Here is an 18,308-nt window from a genome sequence, read left to right on the forward strand (position 1 = left end):
AGAGTATTATATCCATGACAGATTTAGGGATGCACTGATATATCATCGGCCACATAATCGGTGTGTGCCGATATTTGCCGTTATCGGTCAATATCGGCAAATAAAACTGACATCAACCGATGTTTATCTGCTGTTGATAAGCATACATTTAGCATTTGCTATGTTGGTGTGTTGGTTATCTGCAGCCTACCAAGCTGTAGATTCTGAACAGTTATTTCTTGTATCGAAGATGTATTTGTTTCCCTGGCACAAAAGGGGGAAATAAAAGCAACAAAAACGTAATAAACATATCGTTATATCAGTATCGGCTAAATTGTTATTTCAAACAATTGAATTTCCATATCGGTGCATCCCTTCTATCTGATTGTATATATCAGGTTAACAGTGAATACAACTAATTGAGGATCTTTTAAAATACATGAATAACTTAATTTCCCACTTCACTTTCACATAAAAACCTCGCCTGCATATTTTAGTGTTTTTTCGTGCGGAAACAGTTGCTTCATCATATAAGACAAATGCACCCTGAGTGAGGCTCCTGACATTACTAATAATAGTGAGGATGTGCTGAGTGAGGAGACGTTGTACTTCATTTCACACGGTTGTTTTGCAGGAACACCTTGACCTGAATGCCTGTAGGAATTAAGTGTTGTTGTCTTCTCGTGTGAGGTGTGAAAATGAGAGTTAGATGAAGGGAGGGGGAGAGAGAGAGATTGGGAGAGAGGGGAGAAGAGAAGGGGAGAGAGAGAGAGAGAGAGAGAGAGAGAGAGAGAGAGAGAGAGAGAGAGAGAGAGAGAGAGAGAGAGCTGTAGGTTCTCACTCACGGTGCCAGGCCTGGTGAAGTCGACACTCTGTGACGCACTCTGCCTCATCTGGCCGCTGAACAGGCGAACGCACACACTCTGCAGGTACTCCAGGGAGATCTGCGAAAAACACGCCAGGCCTCTTGAGATTCCGTGTTGCCGTGTGGAGGCAGACAAGGCAGGCGGGCTGCTGTGTTTATGTCTGTGTTTAATATAAAGGACTCATTTGGTAGTGTGAGACGAGGGTCATCGTCATTTCTCTGTAGGATATGTGACAGATGCATATCTTTTTAGCTACAGTATTTGTGCATGTGTGTCTGTCTGCTGCTACAGTAGTCGAAGGCTACTGTAGCAGCACAGGTTCAACAGTCCAGGTAATTGACAGACCACAGATATAAATGGTAAATGGTGCATTTAGCGCCTTTATCCAAGGCGCTTTACATAGATTGTGCATTACATTCACCCATTCACCCATTCACACACACATTCATACACCGATGGCAGCGGAAACCATGCAAGGCACCAACCAGCCCATCAGGAGCAATTAGTCTTGCTCAAGGACACTTTGACACTGACTCTGGGGGAGCCCGGGTTCGAACTGGCAACTCTGCGGTTACCATCCGGCCACTCTACCCCTGATCCACCGCCAGGTCTCACAGTCACGGCGACAATATATTTAATCAGAAAACAGTAGCATGCAAAAGAGCCTTTACTCTGCGTGTCAACATACTACGGAGAATGCAGTGGAAGTGACATCACATATTGTACACTAGTGTAGTGTACAATATGTGATGTCACTTCCACTGCATTCTCAACCCGTGGGTCGCGACCCCTCAGGGGGGTCGCCAAATTATTTTAGGGGGTCCCCAAATTATTTAAAAAAAAAAAGATTTTTTTTTCCTTTTATTTTCATGATTTTTCAAAAATAGCAGACCTACAAGCTCGTAGCGCGCCACTCGGTGGCGCGCTATGAGCTTGTAGATCTGCTATTTTTCAATAGCTAAATTATAACAATGCTTAAAACACCAAAAGGGGTTCCCGCCCAAAATGGTTTAAGGTTATTGTAGCAGTCAATTTATAGTGGGGGTCGGGAGGGGGCGGGGCGGGGGTCCCGAGACATTGCCAAAGCATTTCCGGGGGTCCCCGTCCAAAAACGTTGAGAACCCCTGCACTACACGAACAGCAACAAACAAAACGAAGCACCACCTCGTGGCACCAACCAACTTGCATATATATATCTCTGCTGTCTGGAAGAAACCCCAAAATGTTCATTTTTCAGGAAAAACAAACTAACCATCCAGCTAAAGGAGTTAGGAGGGTTTTTTTTGTCGAAGCGCATTTTAATACTTTTCATTGTTTTAACCAACATCAATAGCACTGATTTATGAAGAAAACAAAGATGGCTAAACGGGTGGAGTTAGCTGGTTTGGCAGATAATTTGATTTTACAACACAGACGTAACGGGTGTTCAATTATAGCATTGATGGGCCTGGGCCGTGGCTCAGCGGTCCAGGCACCTTGGCTGGTAATCCAGTCTGGCATTGTGGCAGTGGCAGTGTTCGACTCCCGATCCTGACGGCCCTTACTGCATGTAATCTCTCTCCCCATTTCCTGTCAGCCTACTGTCTATCCCTAAAAAATTATAGCATTGATGATTTATGGAAACATATCCCAAACCTCAAAAATGGAGTTAGGTGGTTTCTTCCGGACAGCGACGAAATGCAGACTGACTGTTACAACGTGCACATGATGAGCATGCCTGTGTGTGTGTGTGCACGCACGTTGTAATGTGTTGGGAACACATGTCGAAGGCTACTGTAGCGGCACAGGTTCAACAGTCCAGGTAATTGACAGACCACAGATATAAATGGTAAATGGTGCATTTAGCGCCTTTATCCAAGACGCTTTACATAGATTGTGCATTATGGGTGGCGAGTTAGTGTGCCCAGGCTGTGTGGCCCTACCGTTTTCCCACTGACGGTGGCCTCCAGCGAGTCCACCAGCTCGGCCGCCACTCCTATCAGGTTGTGGTAGTCGGCCTTGATGGCGTTGAACCGCCTCAGGTAGCTGGCGGCTCGCCGCTCTGACTCGACGAGCTGCAGCTGCAACTGCTGCATGGCCTCTGTGTTGGAGACGTACAACACAGTACGTACGTACGTTGATAAAGGGAAATGAAATACGCTCACAGAATTTTGCCCAGTTTCATTCATTTGCGGTGCTCTGTTAGCTGTCTATTGGACATGCACATGTCCACAAACAAATCAATGCAAAAAGACTGGGCGAAGAGAAGTGCAACATGGTGTCTTTTCACAGTATTTCATACAAACCACAGATTGTAATATATATATATTATATTCATGACAGATACAGTACCTTTGGTAGTCCTCCCACCATCTTTCTATTCACAGTGTGGTTAAGGAAATACACACAATGGATTAACACACAATGGCTCATCACAATAAATTGTTAATATTGTAGGCACGATATGGTGTACTCATTCAAAACAATTTCCAATAAGTGAACAGATTAAATTTCAGCATTCTGCCAAATGATCCTCGCCACACACAGGACACACCTTGAATGATTCAGCACGAAATTATTATAACCAATAATTAACCATTTCTTTGGTAGAGATTATAATATAATATTACTGTAATGTTCTGCCAGAACGGGATAGAATTTTACAACGCGAGGAAGCTGATCCACTGTAACAATTGTCTACAGGTAATGCCTATCTTTTTCTCACTTGACCTTAAAACCCAACGTGAGTTCAGGTGAGTCGTGGTGAGTCATACCGAGATCGGATGCTGCCGCAATCGAACGTAGAGCGGGATAGAATTTTACAACGTGAGGAAGCTGATCCACTGTAACAATTGCCTACAGGTAATCCCTATCTTTTTCTCACTTGACCTTAAAACCCAACGTGAGTTCAGGTGAGTCGCGGTGAGTCATGCCGAGATCGGATGTTGCCGCAATCGAACGTCCCTTAGCTCATTCTTAAACAAACAAACAAACAATGAGGAGCAATCTGAGAGGGTGGTTGTGGATTACGAAACGTACAGCTTTGGGTGACCTGTTGAATGTCCTTAGTTGCCTGGAAGAAGGTTTGGATTATTATATATATTTTCTTTTGCATCTTCCATCCATACTCCACTTTAAAAGACACATTTTATTCGGTTCGGCTGGATGAGGACACACCGGCCAGCGAGGACCAGTCAGATACTGTATGTGTCCGCTGTGCGAAGCTCATTTCCTGGCCACAAACATATTCATGTAAAGGACCTCCAATATTTACAAGCGACTTCGGCGCTTGTAATGAATTTACTTTTATAGAGCCAAACTAAGGTCGAGTCGGGACCCATCCAGAACCGACTTCTGTAGGAGTATGAATCGGCCCTTAGATGTGCTTCTCAGCCAGGAGAAGGCGGTGGCAGCCAGTCTGTACTTGAAGTAACTTAGAACGTGGCTTATTCGCCTCTTCACTGGATGATTTATTATTTAGAAAGTCTTTCTCTGCCTGCGGGGGGCTCAAAAACTTGTACTTAATGTGAAGGCTGTTGTTTTGTGAGGCGACTCTGCGGAGTGTCAAGAGTCTCAGAGTGAGTTTTGACCGCTGGCCATTTGGCAGGATCACACGCAGACACACAGCGCCATGGGGCACAATTCAGCGCTAATGTGAAAAGTTGATCTGTGCGCTTTGTTTGCAGCTCAGTGTTTGACAGAGGTACTGCTACTGATATTACACCCCTGGTGAATGAAAGGAAACCTCGAAGAAAAAGAATACCAAATTACCAAACATTTCAAACATTACCCCAAAATGTCTAGACCTCCTTATTACACTGTGCCAATTTTTAATCTTGTTCTATTAGGGTTGACTGACCACACACACACACACTCGCTCTTCAAGCTCCCTGCTTTTAAACGCACACAGCTGCAGAGGGGAGCTGCCCGGTAGTACCACTGTTCCACTGTTGAGGTTCGGGGTCGAGTGCCTTGCTAAAGTGCGCTTCCATGGAAACCACGGTACTCATTTCGCTGCTGTCAGGCAGAAACCTCTCATCTCCGTATTTTAACTTTTTTGCGTAAATTAACGCCCTACGTGATCATACTACAGCGTCACACAAAAACATCAAAAGCAGCAGATCCACAAGCTCGAAACGCGGTGCGACGCGACGCTTTTGAGCTTGTAGATCTACTACTTTTGATGCTTTTTGAATTGGAATCCTGAAGAGTAACAGGTTTGGGTATATGAGGTTTCCACTCGACTGAGACAATTTACTCTTTACCAGAACAACCCCCCTTCCAGTCACACAAGTCCTTCCTCGTCTCCCACATTTCTTTTGGTACTGCCGTCGTCATTTTCCCAAACATGACAGCCTTTGGCCACAGCGGACAAAAGGATACATATAAACTAAGCAGCCGTGGAGTGTTGGACGCCTTCAGTGTCGCCGAGAGAAACGGCTCCAGCCTCCCCTTTAATTGTGGTATCCAGGCATCCTAAACAAACAAGACTTATTAGTAAAAGGGCTCTTGAATAAATACAGCTGTGTACATTCAGGGTGGTGGGTGGGGAGGATAATAGCCATGGAAAACTGACTGTTGTAGCTGTTGACATTTTTTACATCTGTGTTTTGTTATGTAAAAGAACAATATTCTGTTCCGCTCGCGTGAGCTGTGCCGTGGTTACACAGTGTTCTTCTGTGTATTGCCTTGTTTGTGGTGTTCATGGCATACATGTATTCATGTGATAACATGTTATGCTCTGTTGATGAGTTGAATACATAGGACCACAATGGAAACAAGTTGTTCTGTGTTATCCTTTTACCCCAATTTTGTTACTGTACTTCAGTGCCTACATTTTTGCGTAATAAAGTATTCCAATCAATCAATTTAGGTGTAAAGGGTTTTGTGAGATCAATGAAATACTACTACTACTACTACTACTACTACAACTAACTTGTATTGCAACTACTGCTGTCTGCTGCTATTGTGACTGGTACTAATTGTTACTGGAGCTTCCGCTATACAAACAACAATGCCCGCTACTACTCCTATGTGTGGTACTACTACTTCTATTCTTACCACGAGCAGTATAAACTGCTGCCAAAAATAATGAAGTCTATAGGGGCACACACTGTCCCCAAGGGAAAGCAACGGCACTGATCGGCAACAACACACTCGGGGCATATCAAGCTACTCGGAAGGAATGTGCCCGGAGAGGAAATGTGCCAGGGCACCTGGAAGAGCTCCCTGAAGGAGGGGTGGATGGTGGGGTTTGGGACAAACGGCAGGGCGTAGTAAGGCAGGAACTCGGTGGTTTGACTCAGCGCTGCCCCGCACGTCTCCAGGTACTGCCTGAAGCGGGGGATCCTCTCCTCGAACGCAGCCTGGTCCTGGTTATAGGTACAGAGAGAGAGAGAGAGAGAGAGAGAGGGAGACAGGTGAATGAGCCGATATGATAAAAAACCCAACCACCCCCAAGCACCCAGAACGATCCTGCACATTCTAGCGCACCCACTGGTGGGTCACGGAATATTTGTATGGGTCACGACTGGAATAAAAAAAAATAAGTTTCTTTTCCTACTTTTAAAAATAGATTAAAAAGATTATTTTGAAAAAGATTTAAAGTATTTAATACATTTCAAAACAAACAAATCTAAGAAATTCCATGAATAAAATTAAAAGAATATATATAATTAAGTAGTGAAAATATGATGCGTTGCGAGCTTGTAGATCTGCTATTTTCACTAGTTTGGGTGCCAGGCAAACATGTAATCTCTCTTTTGGGTCTCGACCTGAAAGGTTTGGGACCCACTGTTCTAGCCTAAGGATGCAAGACACAAGGGTCAGGACAGGCAGTGATGATCAAGAGAGGTATGACAGTTTTTAACCACGTAATACTTTCTGGATAATTATGGACGTTGCATATTTCCAACTATAATGACATAGTAGACCTTTGATTCTGTTCACAGAATCAAAGGTTTTATGGGCATGATTCACAAGGATCCTGGATGGATTGATTCTCGGGTTAAAATAATTTATGTCAATATTTTTGTAAATCTCTATGGGAAAAATGAATGGATAATTTTTCCAATGGAACCCGAAAACCCACAGCCACTGCTATGCCCTATTCATAACGTTCCAATTTCCAATGCCCAAAACACAATTAAATTAATCGTTAATCGCAATGATTTGTATAGGGTACTATAGACGAATTAAGTCCACACTAATTATCCATAATGTATAAATGATGGATAAGGGGTCAGGACAACAAGGTCTTTGAGTGGAGGGGTCAGATTAAAATTTGGACTTAAACTGTTATTCGTCTATAGTTAACCGTCAACTTAAATGTGTAATCGTGACAGCCCTGCAAATAGCACACCTCCACTTTATCTAAGCACTTCATCAAATCAAACTGCTCAATGAAGTACTGTATCGTTGATAAATGGATGCTACCATAGTGCAACGCGGACATCTAGTGGCCAAGGATGATTTGAAATGCTTGTCTGACTTATCATGACATACAATACATACTGTATGTCTAGAATGAGCGGACATATTTTGATACCGAGTCAATGCACACGCATTATTTAGTTTACTAAAAGTATGCACGCCTAATGCATGTGTAATAATGTGCTATGAAATATAATATAAGTATGCATTATCTGTGTTTGTGATCGTTATGAGACTACACTGACTGGACAGGCAGTATTCAACCACTTACAAGTTTGAACTGATACACGTATTAGTGTATAATATTATATTCCGATTATACTGATTCCAAAATTGGAATGCACTCGATAGATGCTTATAATATGGTTGTGATGGCTTACATACAGTAGTGCTTCGCATAGTGTTGAGTTGTGATTGTGATTTAATTGTATTTTTGTCATTGAACACTGTCTGCAACTTATGAAAACAAATTATATTTCATTTTTGCCCTGATGAAGACTGGTTAGGTCGAAACATGTTGGCAGTTGCCTTTTTAATTTTATCCTCCTTATTTTAACCTTGAGTGCCCGGATCGTTTCTTTTTTCTTTATGCCTTGATCCCGTTTGATCCATGTGAGCACCTTTTTATGATCATCACATGTTTATATCTCCGCCGAGCACCTGGTTAGTTTTTTTTTTTCCAAATTATATTTCTGTTTTTCCTTTTAGGCTTGGAAGTCGCACGGGGCAGATATGACAATGCAAAGAAATTAGTGACATACCAGTATCTAATGGAAAAAAAAGAAAAGAGTGGAAATAGCCGAGCTTGTAGGTCTGCCATTTCCACTATTTTTGAAAATATTCATATTTTCAACATGGAAACGTTTTATGACGATTACAACAATATTGTGATTAGTGTAATAATAGTGTACACCAGTTTGTACACACACATTTTAGCCTGTGACCCAAACAGAAATTCACCCGGGGACACTAGTGAACCTGAAGTTCACAACGCTGCGCGAAGCGTCGCGTTGTGGCTCCTCAGTATAATATACTGGCTCCTCAGTATAAACATAGTGTACATACGGGTCTTCCGAGGTGGCTCCTCAGGGGGTAGATGGCAAAATGGATCTGAAGATAGAACTCGAGCCTCTGGGCCTCGGTGTCCATGTCCCTGAGGTCGGAGGGGACGTTCTCGGTCCACAGCTCAAAGAACACCTGGTGGTCTCCGTCGTCGAAGGAGCTGAGGAGGTCTCTCTGCAGCGGTGGCAAGTCAACGGGAGCAGGTTGGTTAGCCCATTTACACCTAAGTTCGATTCTACAAATGTCTTCTAAATCATGACAGTTTTCAGAAAAAAACCTGTTTCTGTCAGTGGTTATCAAACTATTTCATGTTAAGGACCCCCAGAATTATAGTATGTAATTGGCCACCGACCCCATCTGAAAATATGTTGTTCCAAGGACGCCCCATAAGCAAAGATTTGAGTTAAAAACGTTCGCTCTGAGAGAATATATATTCAAAGATTTGCGCCACATTTTCACGATTTTTCAAAAAATAGCAGATCTACAAGCTCATAGCTTGTAGCGGCACTTGGTGCAGGTGAAAGCCGGTATCACATGTAAACGAGGAAATAAAACAGCGTATAGGGCAGGCACAGACAGGATTAAATTCTATTGAAAAATACGGACTAACACAGTGCACACAAGGTCCTAATGTCGAGTTAACATTCATTTCCGTGGCTAAAGGGTCAGCATTTTATGTTTTCTTATGTATTGGGATAGTATGGGATTTGGGTGCAGATTTCCAGTGACTTTGTGAATCAGAAACAGCTTTATTGTCACATCACAAGTAATATTTTGTTATTGTTGGATAAGTTGGTCCATAGTTTTATGATGTGGTACCATAGGAGAGATAACAGGCAAACGTTGATCAAAATAATTATTTTACATAATTGTGTAGACTTCTTGTCATGCAAATTTTGTAAAATGTACATTTTCTCATGTAGCTGGGGACCACCTGAAACCCCCTCAAGGACCACTGGTGGTCCCCAGTCCACTGGTTGAGAACCACTGGGTTATTAGGATAATATTAGGAGGACAAAAGTATGATTTTTACCTGAACGATAATATTCTTGGAGTCTTTAAGTTTGTCTCCTTGAGGCTTGGACACAAGCTTGCCTTTGTTTTTGCACTCCTTGTCAAAGCTGTAGACTGTGTCTTCAAATTTCTCATACTTTAGGTACTGGTGAAAAAAAGAAGAAGAAGAAAAAAAAGATGGGTACAGAACAAACAAAGTTTAAAAATGAGTAGGTTGCGCACCTGTTACCTGATGAAGGCCTACTATGGCCGAAACGTTGTGTTTTTGGATATCTGTGTTTTAAAATAAATGAAACACTGTGGAGCTGAGCCTGTGGGAGGACTTCTCTCTTTTTAATTACAGAACAAACAAATAGTACAATTCAAATAGAGAGCATATACACCTTTAGAGATACAGTGGGACTTCAATTTTTTAAACATATTATATTTAAGCCTAGAATATATTGTGAATGTAAATGGTGCATTTATCTAGCGCTTTTATCCAAAGCGCTTTACACAGATTGCGCATTGCATTCACCCATTCAAGTGGTTGATGTAAAAATAAAAATGATTCAAGTCCCTATCACACATGGGTTTGGCAGTACCCCCCTAGGCTATAGGGCACTGTTTCCTTGGCAGTAGTAACTCTGAGGACCCCCCAGGCTAGGGCACTGTTTCCTTGGCAGTAGTAACTCTGAGGACCCCCCAGGCTAGGGCACTGTTTCCTTGGCAGTAGTAACTCTGAGGACCCCCCAGGCTAGGGCACTGTTTCCTTGGCAGTAGTAACTCTGAGGACCCCCCAGGCTAGGGCACTGTTTCCTTGGCAGTAGTAACTCTGAGGACCCCTCAGGCTAGGGCACTGTTTCCTTGGCAGTAGTAACTCTGAGGACCCCCTAGGCTAGGGCACTGTTCCCCAAACAGTGGGTCGGGACCCATTTGTGGCTCACGGACACAATTGTATGGGTCCCGTTCATATTTCATACCTCCTTGATCATGGTAAGAAGATCAGCCTCATTGGCTAAGATGTCTCCCATCTCGCCTGCTTCCCTGGAGCTCATGGGAACACCAACAACGCCTATAGGTTATACAGGCCCATCACACAGCTTTCCATAGTAATAACAACACCGATGGTGATGACCACCACTCTCCTCAGAAGCTGCAGAAGAAATGCATGAGAACTTTAGTTTGCTGTTGCTTTGTTTCTGAACAGCTCGACTTCTTGACAGGACAACAAGCAGCTTCATTAGCCCACAACGTTTGGTTGTATTTGTGTACTAACATTTTCTGGCCTTTAGATTGATTGATAGAATACTTTATTAACAGTTTGCAGGGGGGGGGCACAGGAAAGTACAGTTCAATACAAGGTCTGCTAAGAGAGTTTAAACCTAAACCCAAGAAAGCCTATGGCTGCTCTCCATTCATATCCAATTCACTGAATATTAGTGATAAACGCTTTAATTTTAAGTGCAATGACTAGTAAAGACATGTCAACAATGGCAAGATGCTAAGTAGGTAGCAAGCAGATGGTAAGTTTAGATAGCTACACAGGCTACAAGTACTGATGCTGCTGCTGCTATAGTCAAGAAAATGTTAGCAACTATTATTGTCTCACCTTTTACACCAACATGTCTTTGCCCGTGGATGTTAGTTCATATGACAGTGTGTCGGTAATGATAAGTAATGTGTAAGTATACAATCCATAGTGCTATTCATGAACCACACAGATAAATAAACCATGGTACATGGCGGCTAGCAACAGGACGCCACAACAAAACGCCTAGCAACCAGTCCCTCTGTCTTCTACCGGGTGCATTACTGCCGCCTACAGACTCGGAGTGAGAAGTTTACTACAACACGATGATGAAAATCATTTTAAAGGAATACAAATCAACCAAATTAAGATGTTTACTTAAACTATTACTACATTTTCTATCTTTGGCGCGCGACGGAAGTAGGCTACCGCCACGGCGCAGCACACACGCGCTCCATTTATTACTCTATGGCGCCGCAGCACGGGCTGAATGTGAATCCCACGCACACTTGACTTAACTTGTAGCTCATCGATAAATATTATTCACACTATATACCGGTATACTAACTATTATTAATTTGTCAGAGCGACTGAAAGCAAGCATGGCATTCAACTCCACGTGGGTTGATGTCGACAAGCTCACGGACCGCTTCGTTCAGTTAGAAAAGGTAAATTCAACCCGTTTTATTTCATGGACCCCCCAGTTTGACATGCATATTATTAGTCTAAATATAGGCTAAATCTATGCTAATCTAATGTGCTAATGAATTCACACAAGAACAAACAACACAACATTGACCTACATTTAACAGGATTATACGACAAATGAATATTGAAAGATTCAATGCATCATATTTGCATTCGAATTCCTGTTTTGATTGATTGATATCGGTTGGTTGCTTGATTGAATACTCACAGGAAAGTACAAACTACAAATTTCAGCTACTGATTTAAACCCAAGTTAGCCAGTGGCTTGTTCCCACATTTGTGTCCTTCATATTCAATTCAATACAAAATCGTATAACAAATCTATTGTTTTCCAATAGAAAATAATAGAACTGAATGGCCGCAACATCCTTTTGGACATGAAGCTGGATGACAATGACAGAGCTCTGAGACTATCTCTCTCTAAAGAGAAATGTTTAACTGAGGGTGAGTTTACTCATTAAATTGTATTTAGTCTGTATCGTGTTTTAAGTTCATGATGAGTTTTTTAATTACATAATTTGTATAGCCTACTGTTTAAGTTGAGGTGAGGATGAGTTTGATAATAGTTTTTTTTCACGTGTCATGAGTTTCTAGCTGCATAATATGAACTAACTTCAACTTGTACTGTACATTTCGGTCTTTGTCGCCCTCTTGTGGTCTTGTTTGACTGTTGAAAGCTTTTACAGTTATATGGTTGACCATGGCTTTGGCTGATAAATCACATTCACCAGCCTCTTTATCTACCGTATATATTAACTAAAACAAAAATATTTATTAAAAAAAAAACCAGTAACCAGCCAGAGTGGCTGGTACAGAAAATAGCCTTACTAACATGTTTTTTTAGAGAAAGTTATATTTTATTGAGCTCCATATGGACATTTGTCCTCTGCGTTCCCATCTAAAGCCCTAACCACACCAAAGGGTCACCATGCAAGTCCTCGCAACCGTTTGGACCCAAGGAGTTGCATGGTGACCCTTGTGGTTTGGGCTTTAGGAGCCGAGCTCACATGCATTTATTTATGTTGACATTTCACCTGAAATCACTAGTCTGACACATACTTGTTGTTGTGGACTGTGTTGCAGACAAACAGGATATGCTAAGCCTAGTGACAGGACTCCAGAACGCTGTCACGCAGCAGTGTAAACTCAGAGGTATGTGTGTCACATACATTGTACATTAAGCAATTTTAGACTAAAGCTTCAGAACAGAATCAAGCAAGATACTAAAGCTTGATTCTGTTCTGTTTCTTAGTTTAAAGCAAGCTTTGCGGTTCTATAGTAGAACACCATATACTTCTCCATATCTGTAATAATAATAATAATCTAAACAAGACTACAGTATATTTTGTTGCCTATGTGGTGGAAACTAACTAAGTACATGTACTTAAGTATTGTACTTAAGTATTTACACTTTACTTGAGCATTTCCAATTTCCAGTACTTTTACTTGTACCCCACTACATCTCAGAGGCAAATATTGTATTTTTACTTTATTTCATTTCAACACTTTAGTTACTTTGTAGACCTTGATTATTATTACAAAACAAAAACATATATCAACCACTTCCTCACCCGCCACATTGTTTGCTTCATTTCCTTTATTTGCTGTGGATTGCATTCACACCTGCAACGAATCAAAATCAAGTGCGATTGGAAGCGTTTTTTGGCAGAGTAGAATGCGGTTCTTTGATGCGCATTAGGATTCGAATGAGCCTTCACACCTGCCAAACGAAGCGCACTTTCCAGCAATGTTCAGCAGGTTTTGTTTTAATCGCAGTAAAGCTTTCTGGTGTGAAGGCGACTTAAGAGGTTTAAGTCAAGCTCTTTGATGTTATCTCAGTTCTTGTGGAGGAAAATTGAGATTCACATTAGAGCAAGAATCGTGCACAGATACATCAAACACCATTGCTAAATTAATCTGCAGAGAAAACTCCATGTAAGGATCTGCATTGGCTTCTTTATCCTGATGACACAGACATTCTGTTTATATTGCAGAGAACAATGAGAAGCTGAAGGACGCTGTGGCTGACATGAGAGAACAGAATAAGCAGACAACAGAGGTCAGGAGAGAATCTTTAAATTCATCTTTTGGCTTTCACCTACACTACAGTCTAAACAGTACTATATCCAAAAAGAAATAATCTATGTTGAAAATATAGGCTACAAACTATAGGATGCCAGGTCAACAAATGGACCTGGCATACAGACTATCTACCAGTAAGATGCCTGAGGGTAAGAAGCGTGCACGCATCCGCCTGGGTGACAGCTGGACGAGCACTGGCACTTTGGCATGGGGGTCAGATCAATATATGGAATGAATTCTGTACTGGCCTTATATGGAGCGTGTCTTGAGTGTACAGGGTTTGATAAGGTCAGATCAACAGGTCAGCTCCATATATGGAGATGTAAGGGTGGCAGCGGGGGCAGTGTCTTGAGTGTACAGGGTTTGATGAGGGCCGAAGTAGGGCCGGGCCTTAATTTTCGGGCCTGTTGAGAACTCTAGTTTTCGCCGGCTGCCGGGCGCGGCTGCGCTAATAACTTTGGGGCAGGGCAGGCGAAGAGGAAGGATGGGAACCTTTTAAACCTTTTATTTGCTTATATAAGCCTGCAAGGTCATCAAGGCTAATGTTGGTAACATTAGCAACATTAGATATTTAATTAGATTAAACGTGGATGCTGTGACTGTGTTCTGTGGTCTCCTGTGTTGCCAGTTCCACGAGGCTAAGATGCAGATGCTGCTTGCTGACATGAGAGCAGAGGAAGAGATACACGAGGTGGAGCTGGAGGATCTCAGACAGCAGAACAAGGCTGAGTTTGAAGAACGCCGTAGGGATTTCCTCTATCAGCGTAAGCCAGATTGATGATCCACAGAATATAGACACTTTAACAGTGCTGTATATCAAGTAAATCCATCAAATGAATCCTTCACATTTATAGAGCATACACTACACAAAGCCAACTGGTTTACTAAAGAAACATGGTCTATAATCATAACCTACAGTACATCGCAAGCAAGTGAAATTAGACAAAAGGGGATAAATACAGTAAGGATGAAAGATGGGAATATTTTTATTATTATTATTATTATTATTATTATTATTCACTGCTTGAAAAATAACCCAACACATCACTGTGTTGTGAGCTTGTAAATCAGCTAGCTTCAGCATGTGACACAGAATACTCCATGTTGGGAGACACACCGACTTTCCTGCAGATCCTGTGTCACTCTGAAATAATATGTCACAATACAGAAGTGAGATACTCACTGGAAATGCCTTTTCATCTGGAAGTTGTGCCGTTGTCCTTTCTTTGCAGTGGCGGTTAAGGATGCAGAGCTGAAGAAGGTGTTGGAAATCAAGGTGGCTGACATGGAGGAGCTGAACAACAAGTTACGCACTCAGGAGAGGGAGAGTCAGAGTGAACTTCTAAAGCTGCAGTTGGAGGTAAAGAGAACAACACTTTTATTTTACTTTTTTTTACTATTATTATTATTATTATTATTATTTGTATAATGATTGTGATGTGATTTGTAAAGTAAATTATATTCATCATTATATTATACTTAATTATGAGCACAGCAGCACTTCACTAGAAGAGACAATTAAGGCAGCAAACAAGCAAATTACCATGCAAAGTTCAACATTTAACCACTCTTAAACACTATATACTTTGTTGAGCCGAATCCCCCAGGGGTCTATCCTTGGTACGCTCCTTTTTGTGCTCACAGCCTGTGTCTTTAATTACCCTGTGGCCCTGCAATCTTTTCATATCATGAATGGAATCCTTGAACTATTCATAATCAAAAATCCATGCCAAGGCCACAGATTTCTTCTGAGAGGATCTCAGACTCTCAGCATCAATACAAAGTACAACAAACCCATCAGAACAGATCAGAAATGCACTACACATGCAAAGTCACACCTGTATGAATTCAATGGAGGGTGACATCTGTGATGGCATCTGGTGCATTGGTGAACTGCAGGCGGGAGTTGACTATCCGTATATTTGTATGTTTTACCACCTGTCTGCCTCTTACAGCATAATTGTCTCCACCAGGCCGAAGGCATGGGGAGAGAGTATGTTTTGCACTCCGTCCGTCCGTCCGTCCGTCCGTCCGTGTGTCCGTGTGTCCGTCCGTCCGTGTGTCCGTGTGTCCGTCCGTCTGTGAACAGCTAATCTCCGGCACCGTTAACCTGGTCGATGTCAAATTTTGCACACACACTCCCTGGATGCCAACGATGAACCTCTGCCCCAGAATTTCCAGAACGGCCTGTTATAGCGCCACCAGGAGGCCGCTTTGTGCAAAACAAGTTTTTGGCCGGTACACCTACAGATTTTGTCCAAACATCACGCAAATTGGTACACAGTCTCTCTAGAGCCATTCAACGAAACGGGTCTTTCAGATTTCTCAGACTCCATCCAGATTGGCTAAGATTGGCTTTCAAAGTTTGCAGGAGTGCTCAGTTTCAAACAAAATGCTGCAAATCATGGACACATCGTGTGATTTCCGTGAAATTGTGCACGTACATTCCCACTAGGTCGAGAAAGAAATGCCACGTGAACATTTTCAACTCAGCCTCATGGTGGCGCTATAACTCGCCGAAAAGTGTTTTTACCTCTAACTGCACGGATCTGTGGATAACTTTGTATGCCAACTCCCTAGAGGCCAAGGAAAAACCTTTGCCTGGAATTTTTCACATCTGCTCTTTATAGCGCCACCAGGAGGCCGACATATGTAAAACACATTTTCTAATATTACACCTTCAGATTTTATCCAAATTTCACGCAAATCGGTACACATGCTCTCCATAGTCATGTGATCAAGACGCGTTTGTTTGATTTCTCATAATCCACCTTCATTGACTACGATTGGCTTCTAAACCTTTCAGGAGTAGCCCGCTTTGTACCCGTTTTGTACAAATTGCCACAATTACTCAACGCAGCATCCGATTGCGGTGAAACTGTGCATGCATATTCCCACTAGGCTGAGGAAGAAATGCCACTTGACAGTTTTCAAATCAGCCTCATGGTGGCGCTACAACAGGCCAAGCCGCGTCACACACACACACACACACACACACACACACACACACACACACACACACACACACACACACACACACACACACACACACACACACACACAAACATCCTCCTGGTGGAGACCTGTGCCCAGAAGGGCACTTTTTCTAGTTAGGTTGGTGTTTTGATTGTCTCGGGAGAACATTCATTACTTTGAAGTTTGAATGAATCACGTTAAACCTGGCGTCGCTGTTTTAGACATGTCGTGATAATGTAAACCTCTCTCTGTTGTGGCAGTTTGGGACAAAGCTCAGCAAGATGCAGAATGCAGCACAACGCGGTCAGGAGAAGCACCAGTGCTCCTGTGTGTTTCCTCAGCACATGTTCAAGAGGGTGAGCAGTTACCACACCTGCTGCTGTACAAGTCTTTTGTTCAAGGAGATCATCCAAACAAGTTGACACTCGCATTCTTAACCACACAAGGAAATAATGTATACATTTTCAAAAGAAAATGACAATTCACGATTGAGATATTAACCAATTCAGGACGGGAACCTCTTTTGGTGTTTTAAGCATTATGTTATACTATACTATACTATCTACAAGCTCATAGCGCGGCACCAAGGGCCGTGATACAAGCTTGTAGATCTGCTTTTTTTTTAATCGTGAAAATGTGATGCACATCTTTTAATATATATTGTTTCAGAGCGAACGTTTTTAACTCAAATCCTTGCTTCTGGGGGGGTTCCGGGGGTCCTTGACCATGACATTCAAAAGGATTTAAAAAAAAACATAAAAAAAAAGAAAAGTGTTGAGAACCACTAACATAGAAACATACGTTTTTCAGAAAACGGTTTTAGATTTAGAAGCCTTTTTTTTTTAAAGAATCGGCCTCAGGTCTAAATGGGTTTAAGCCCCACAATCTGTACAGTACATGTGACCTATGATGTATGTAGTTTTTGCCTCCTCTTTGTGTGTGTTTTGTGTTCATGTTCTCAGAAGCTACAGTGCTTACAAGAGGAGAAGAACAGGGAGAGTGAGGCTCTGCGTCAGCGAATCAAGGAACTGGAAGCTCACCAGCAGCAGCAGCAGCGTGCCAGTGCCTCCACTGACAACCGTCTGAAGAGGATGAAGATGTAGCTTTGTATGTTTTTTAGTAGCCATGTCATGGTAGCCATAGCCATGCCAGACTTAGCAGGGCTAGTTACCATGTTGTATAGGCTACAACAAGAACGGACTGTGAAAGAAAAGCGATTGTCATATCCACACGTTTCATTCGTGAATATGTTGATTTTGTTGTTGTATAATATAAACGAGCCTTTTGAGGCCAGTGTGCAACTTTTTTGGTTTGTTGGCAGTTTGCAGTTGTGATGGCCTTTGACACATCTGAGAGTTGTTTTTGTTTTTAGAGTTGTATGTATTTTAGAGAAAGTGTCAGTTTGCAGAAACAAACAATTCATTGAATAATAAATGATTACTAGGAAGGAAAAATAACTGTGTTTGCAGATTCACAAGCTGGGGTACATTAGTGATGTTATTTTAATGAGCAATCAATTGATCGTGTCCCGGCTTTCATTAGTCTACTTTAAAATTCATATTCATCACAATGAAAATTCATTTTTCAAGGTTATACCAATATTTGTTTTTACATTACTTTTTTATATTAATGTTATCAATAAGATTGTGGCGTTTCACCAATAATTTAGGGGGCCCACTTGCAATGTCCTCAGTTTCTCA

The 18,308-nt window shown here is 42.0% G+C and overlaps 2 protein-coding genes across 4 annotated transcripts in view; one reads left to right on the forward strand and one right to left on the reverse strand.

Moving 5' to 3' along the window:
• Positions 1–18,308, reverse strand: part of armc9 (armadillo repeat containing 9) — an 85,338-nt gene that overhangs the window by 64,732 nt on the left and 2,298 nt on the right. For 2 of the 3 annotated variants that reach the window (XM_079506709.1, XM_079506707.1), the window contains exons 1-9: positions 10,924–11,041; positions 10,295–10,467; positions 9,352–9,477; positions 8,322–8,492; positions 6,041–6,196; positions 5,208–5,300; positions 3,177–3,201; positions 2,768–2,925; positions 825–923 (exon numbers count right to left, since the gene is read on the reverse strand). In XM_079506709.1, the coding sequence (XP_079362835.1) occupies positions 825–923; positions 2,768–2,925; positions 3,177–3,201; positions 5,208–5,300; positions 6,041–6,196; positions 8,322–8,492; positions 9,352–9,477; positions 10,295–10,369 (903 nt within the window). In that variant the 5' untranslated portion in view covers positions 10,370–10,467; positions 10,924–11,041. Of the gene's footprint in view, positions 1–824; positions 924–2,767; positions 2,926–3,176; positions 3,202–5,207; positions 5,301–6,040; positions 6,197–8,321; positions 8,493–9,351; positions 9,478–10,294; positions 10,468–10,923; positions 11,042–14,815; positions 14,981–18,308 lie in introns of those variants that run through there. The other variant, XM_079506708.1, reaches the window with a different exon arrangement.
• Positions 11,374–18,010, forward strand: ccdc152 (coiled-coil domain containing 152). Its single transcript, XM_079506711.1, has 8 exons — positions 11,374–11,510; positions 11,889–11,994; positions 12,634–12,702; positions 13,545–13,609; positions 14,261–14,396; positions 14,865–14,992; positions 16,869–16,964; positions 17,571–18,010. Exons 1-8 carry the CDS (start codon positions 11,445–11,447, stop codon positions 17,709–17,711), a joined length of 807 nt encoding a protein of 268 aa, XP_079362837.1. The 5' UTR covers positions 11,374–11,444; the 3' UTR covers positions 17,712–18,010.

This window comes from Electrona antarctica (genome assembly GCF_951216825.1).
Source record: "Electrona antarctica genome assembly, chromosome: 7".
Classification (NCBI taxonomy): domain Eukaryota; kingdom Metazoa; phylum Chordata; class Actinopteri; order Myctophiformes; family Myctophidae; genus Electrona; species Electrona antarctica.

Coding starts and splice junctions, on each gene's coding strand:
- ccdc152 (XM_079506711.1), top strand. CDS start 11,445: ATGGCATTCAACTCCACGTGGGTTGATGTCGACAAGCTCACGGACCGC. Junction 11,511..11,888: donor GCTTCGTTCAGTTAGAAAAG/GTAAATTCAACC, acceptor GTTTTCCAATAG/AAAATAATAGAACTGAATGG. Junction 11,995..12,633: donor AGAGAAATGTTTAACTGAGG/GTGAGTTTACTC, acceptor ACTGTGTTGCAG/ACAAACAGGATATGCTAAGC.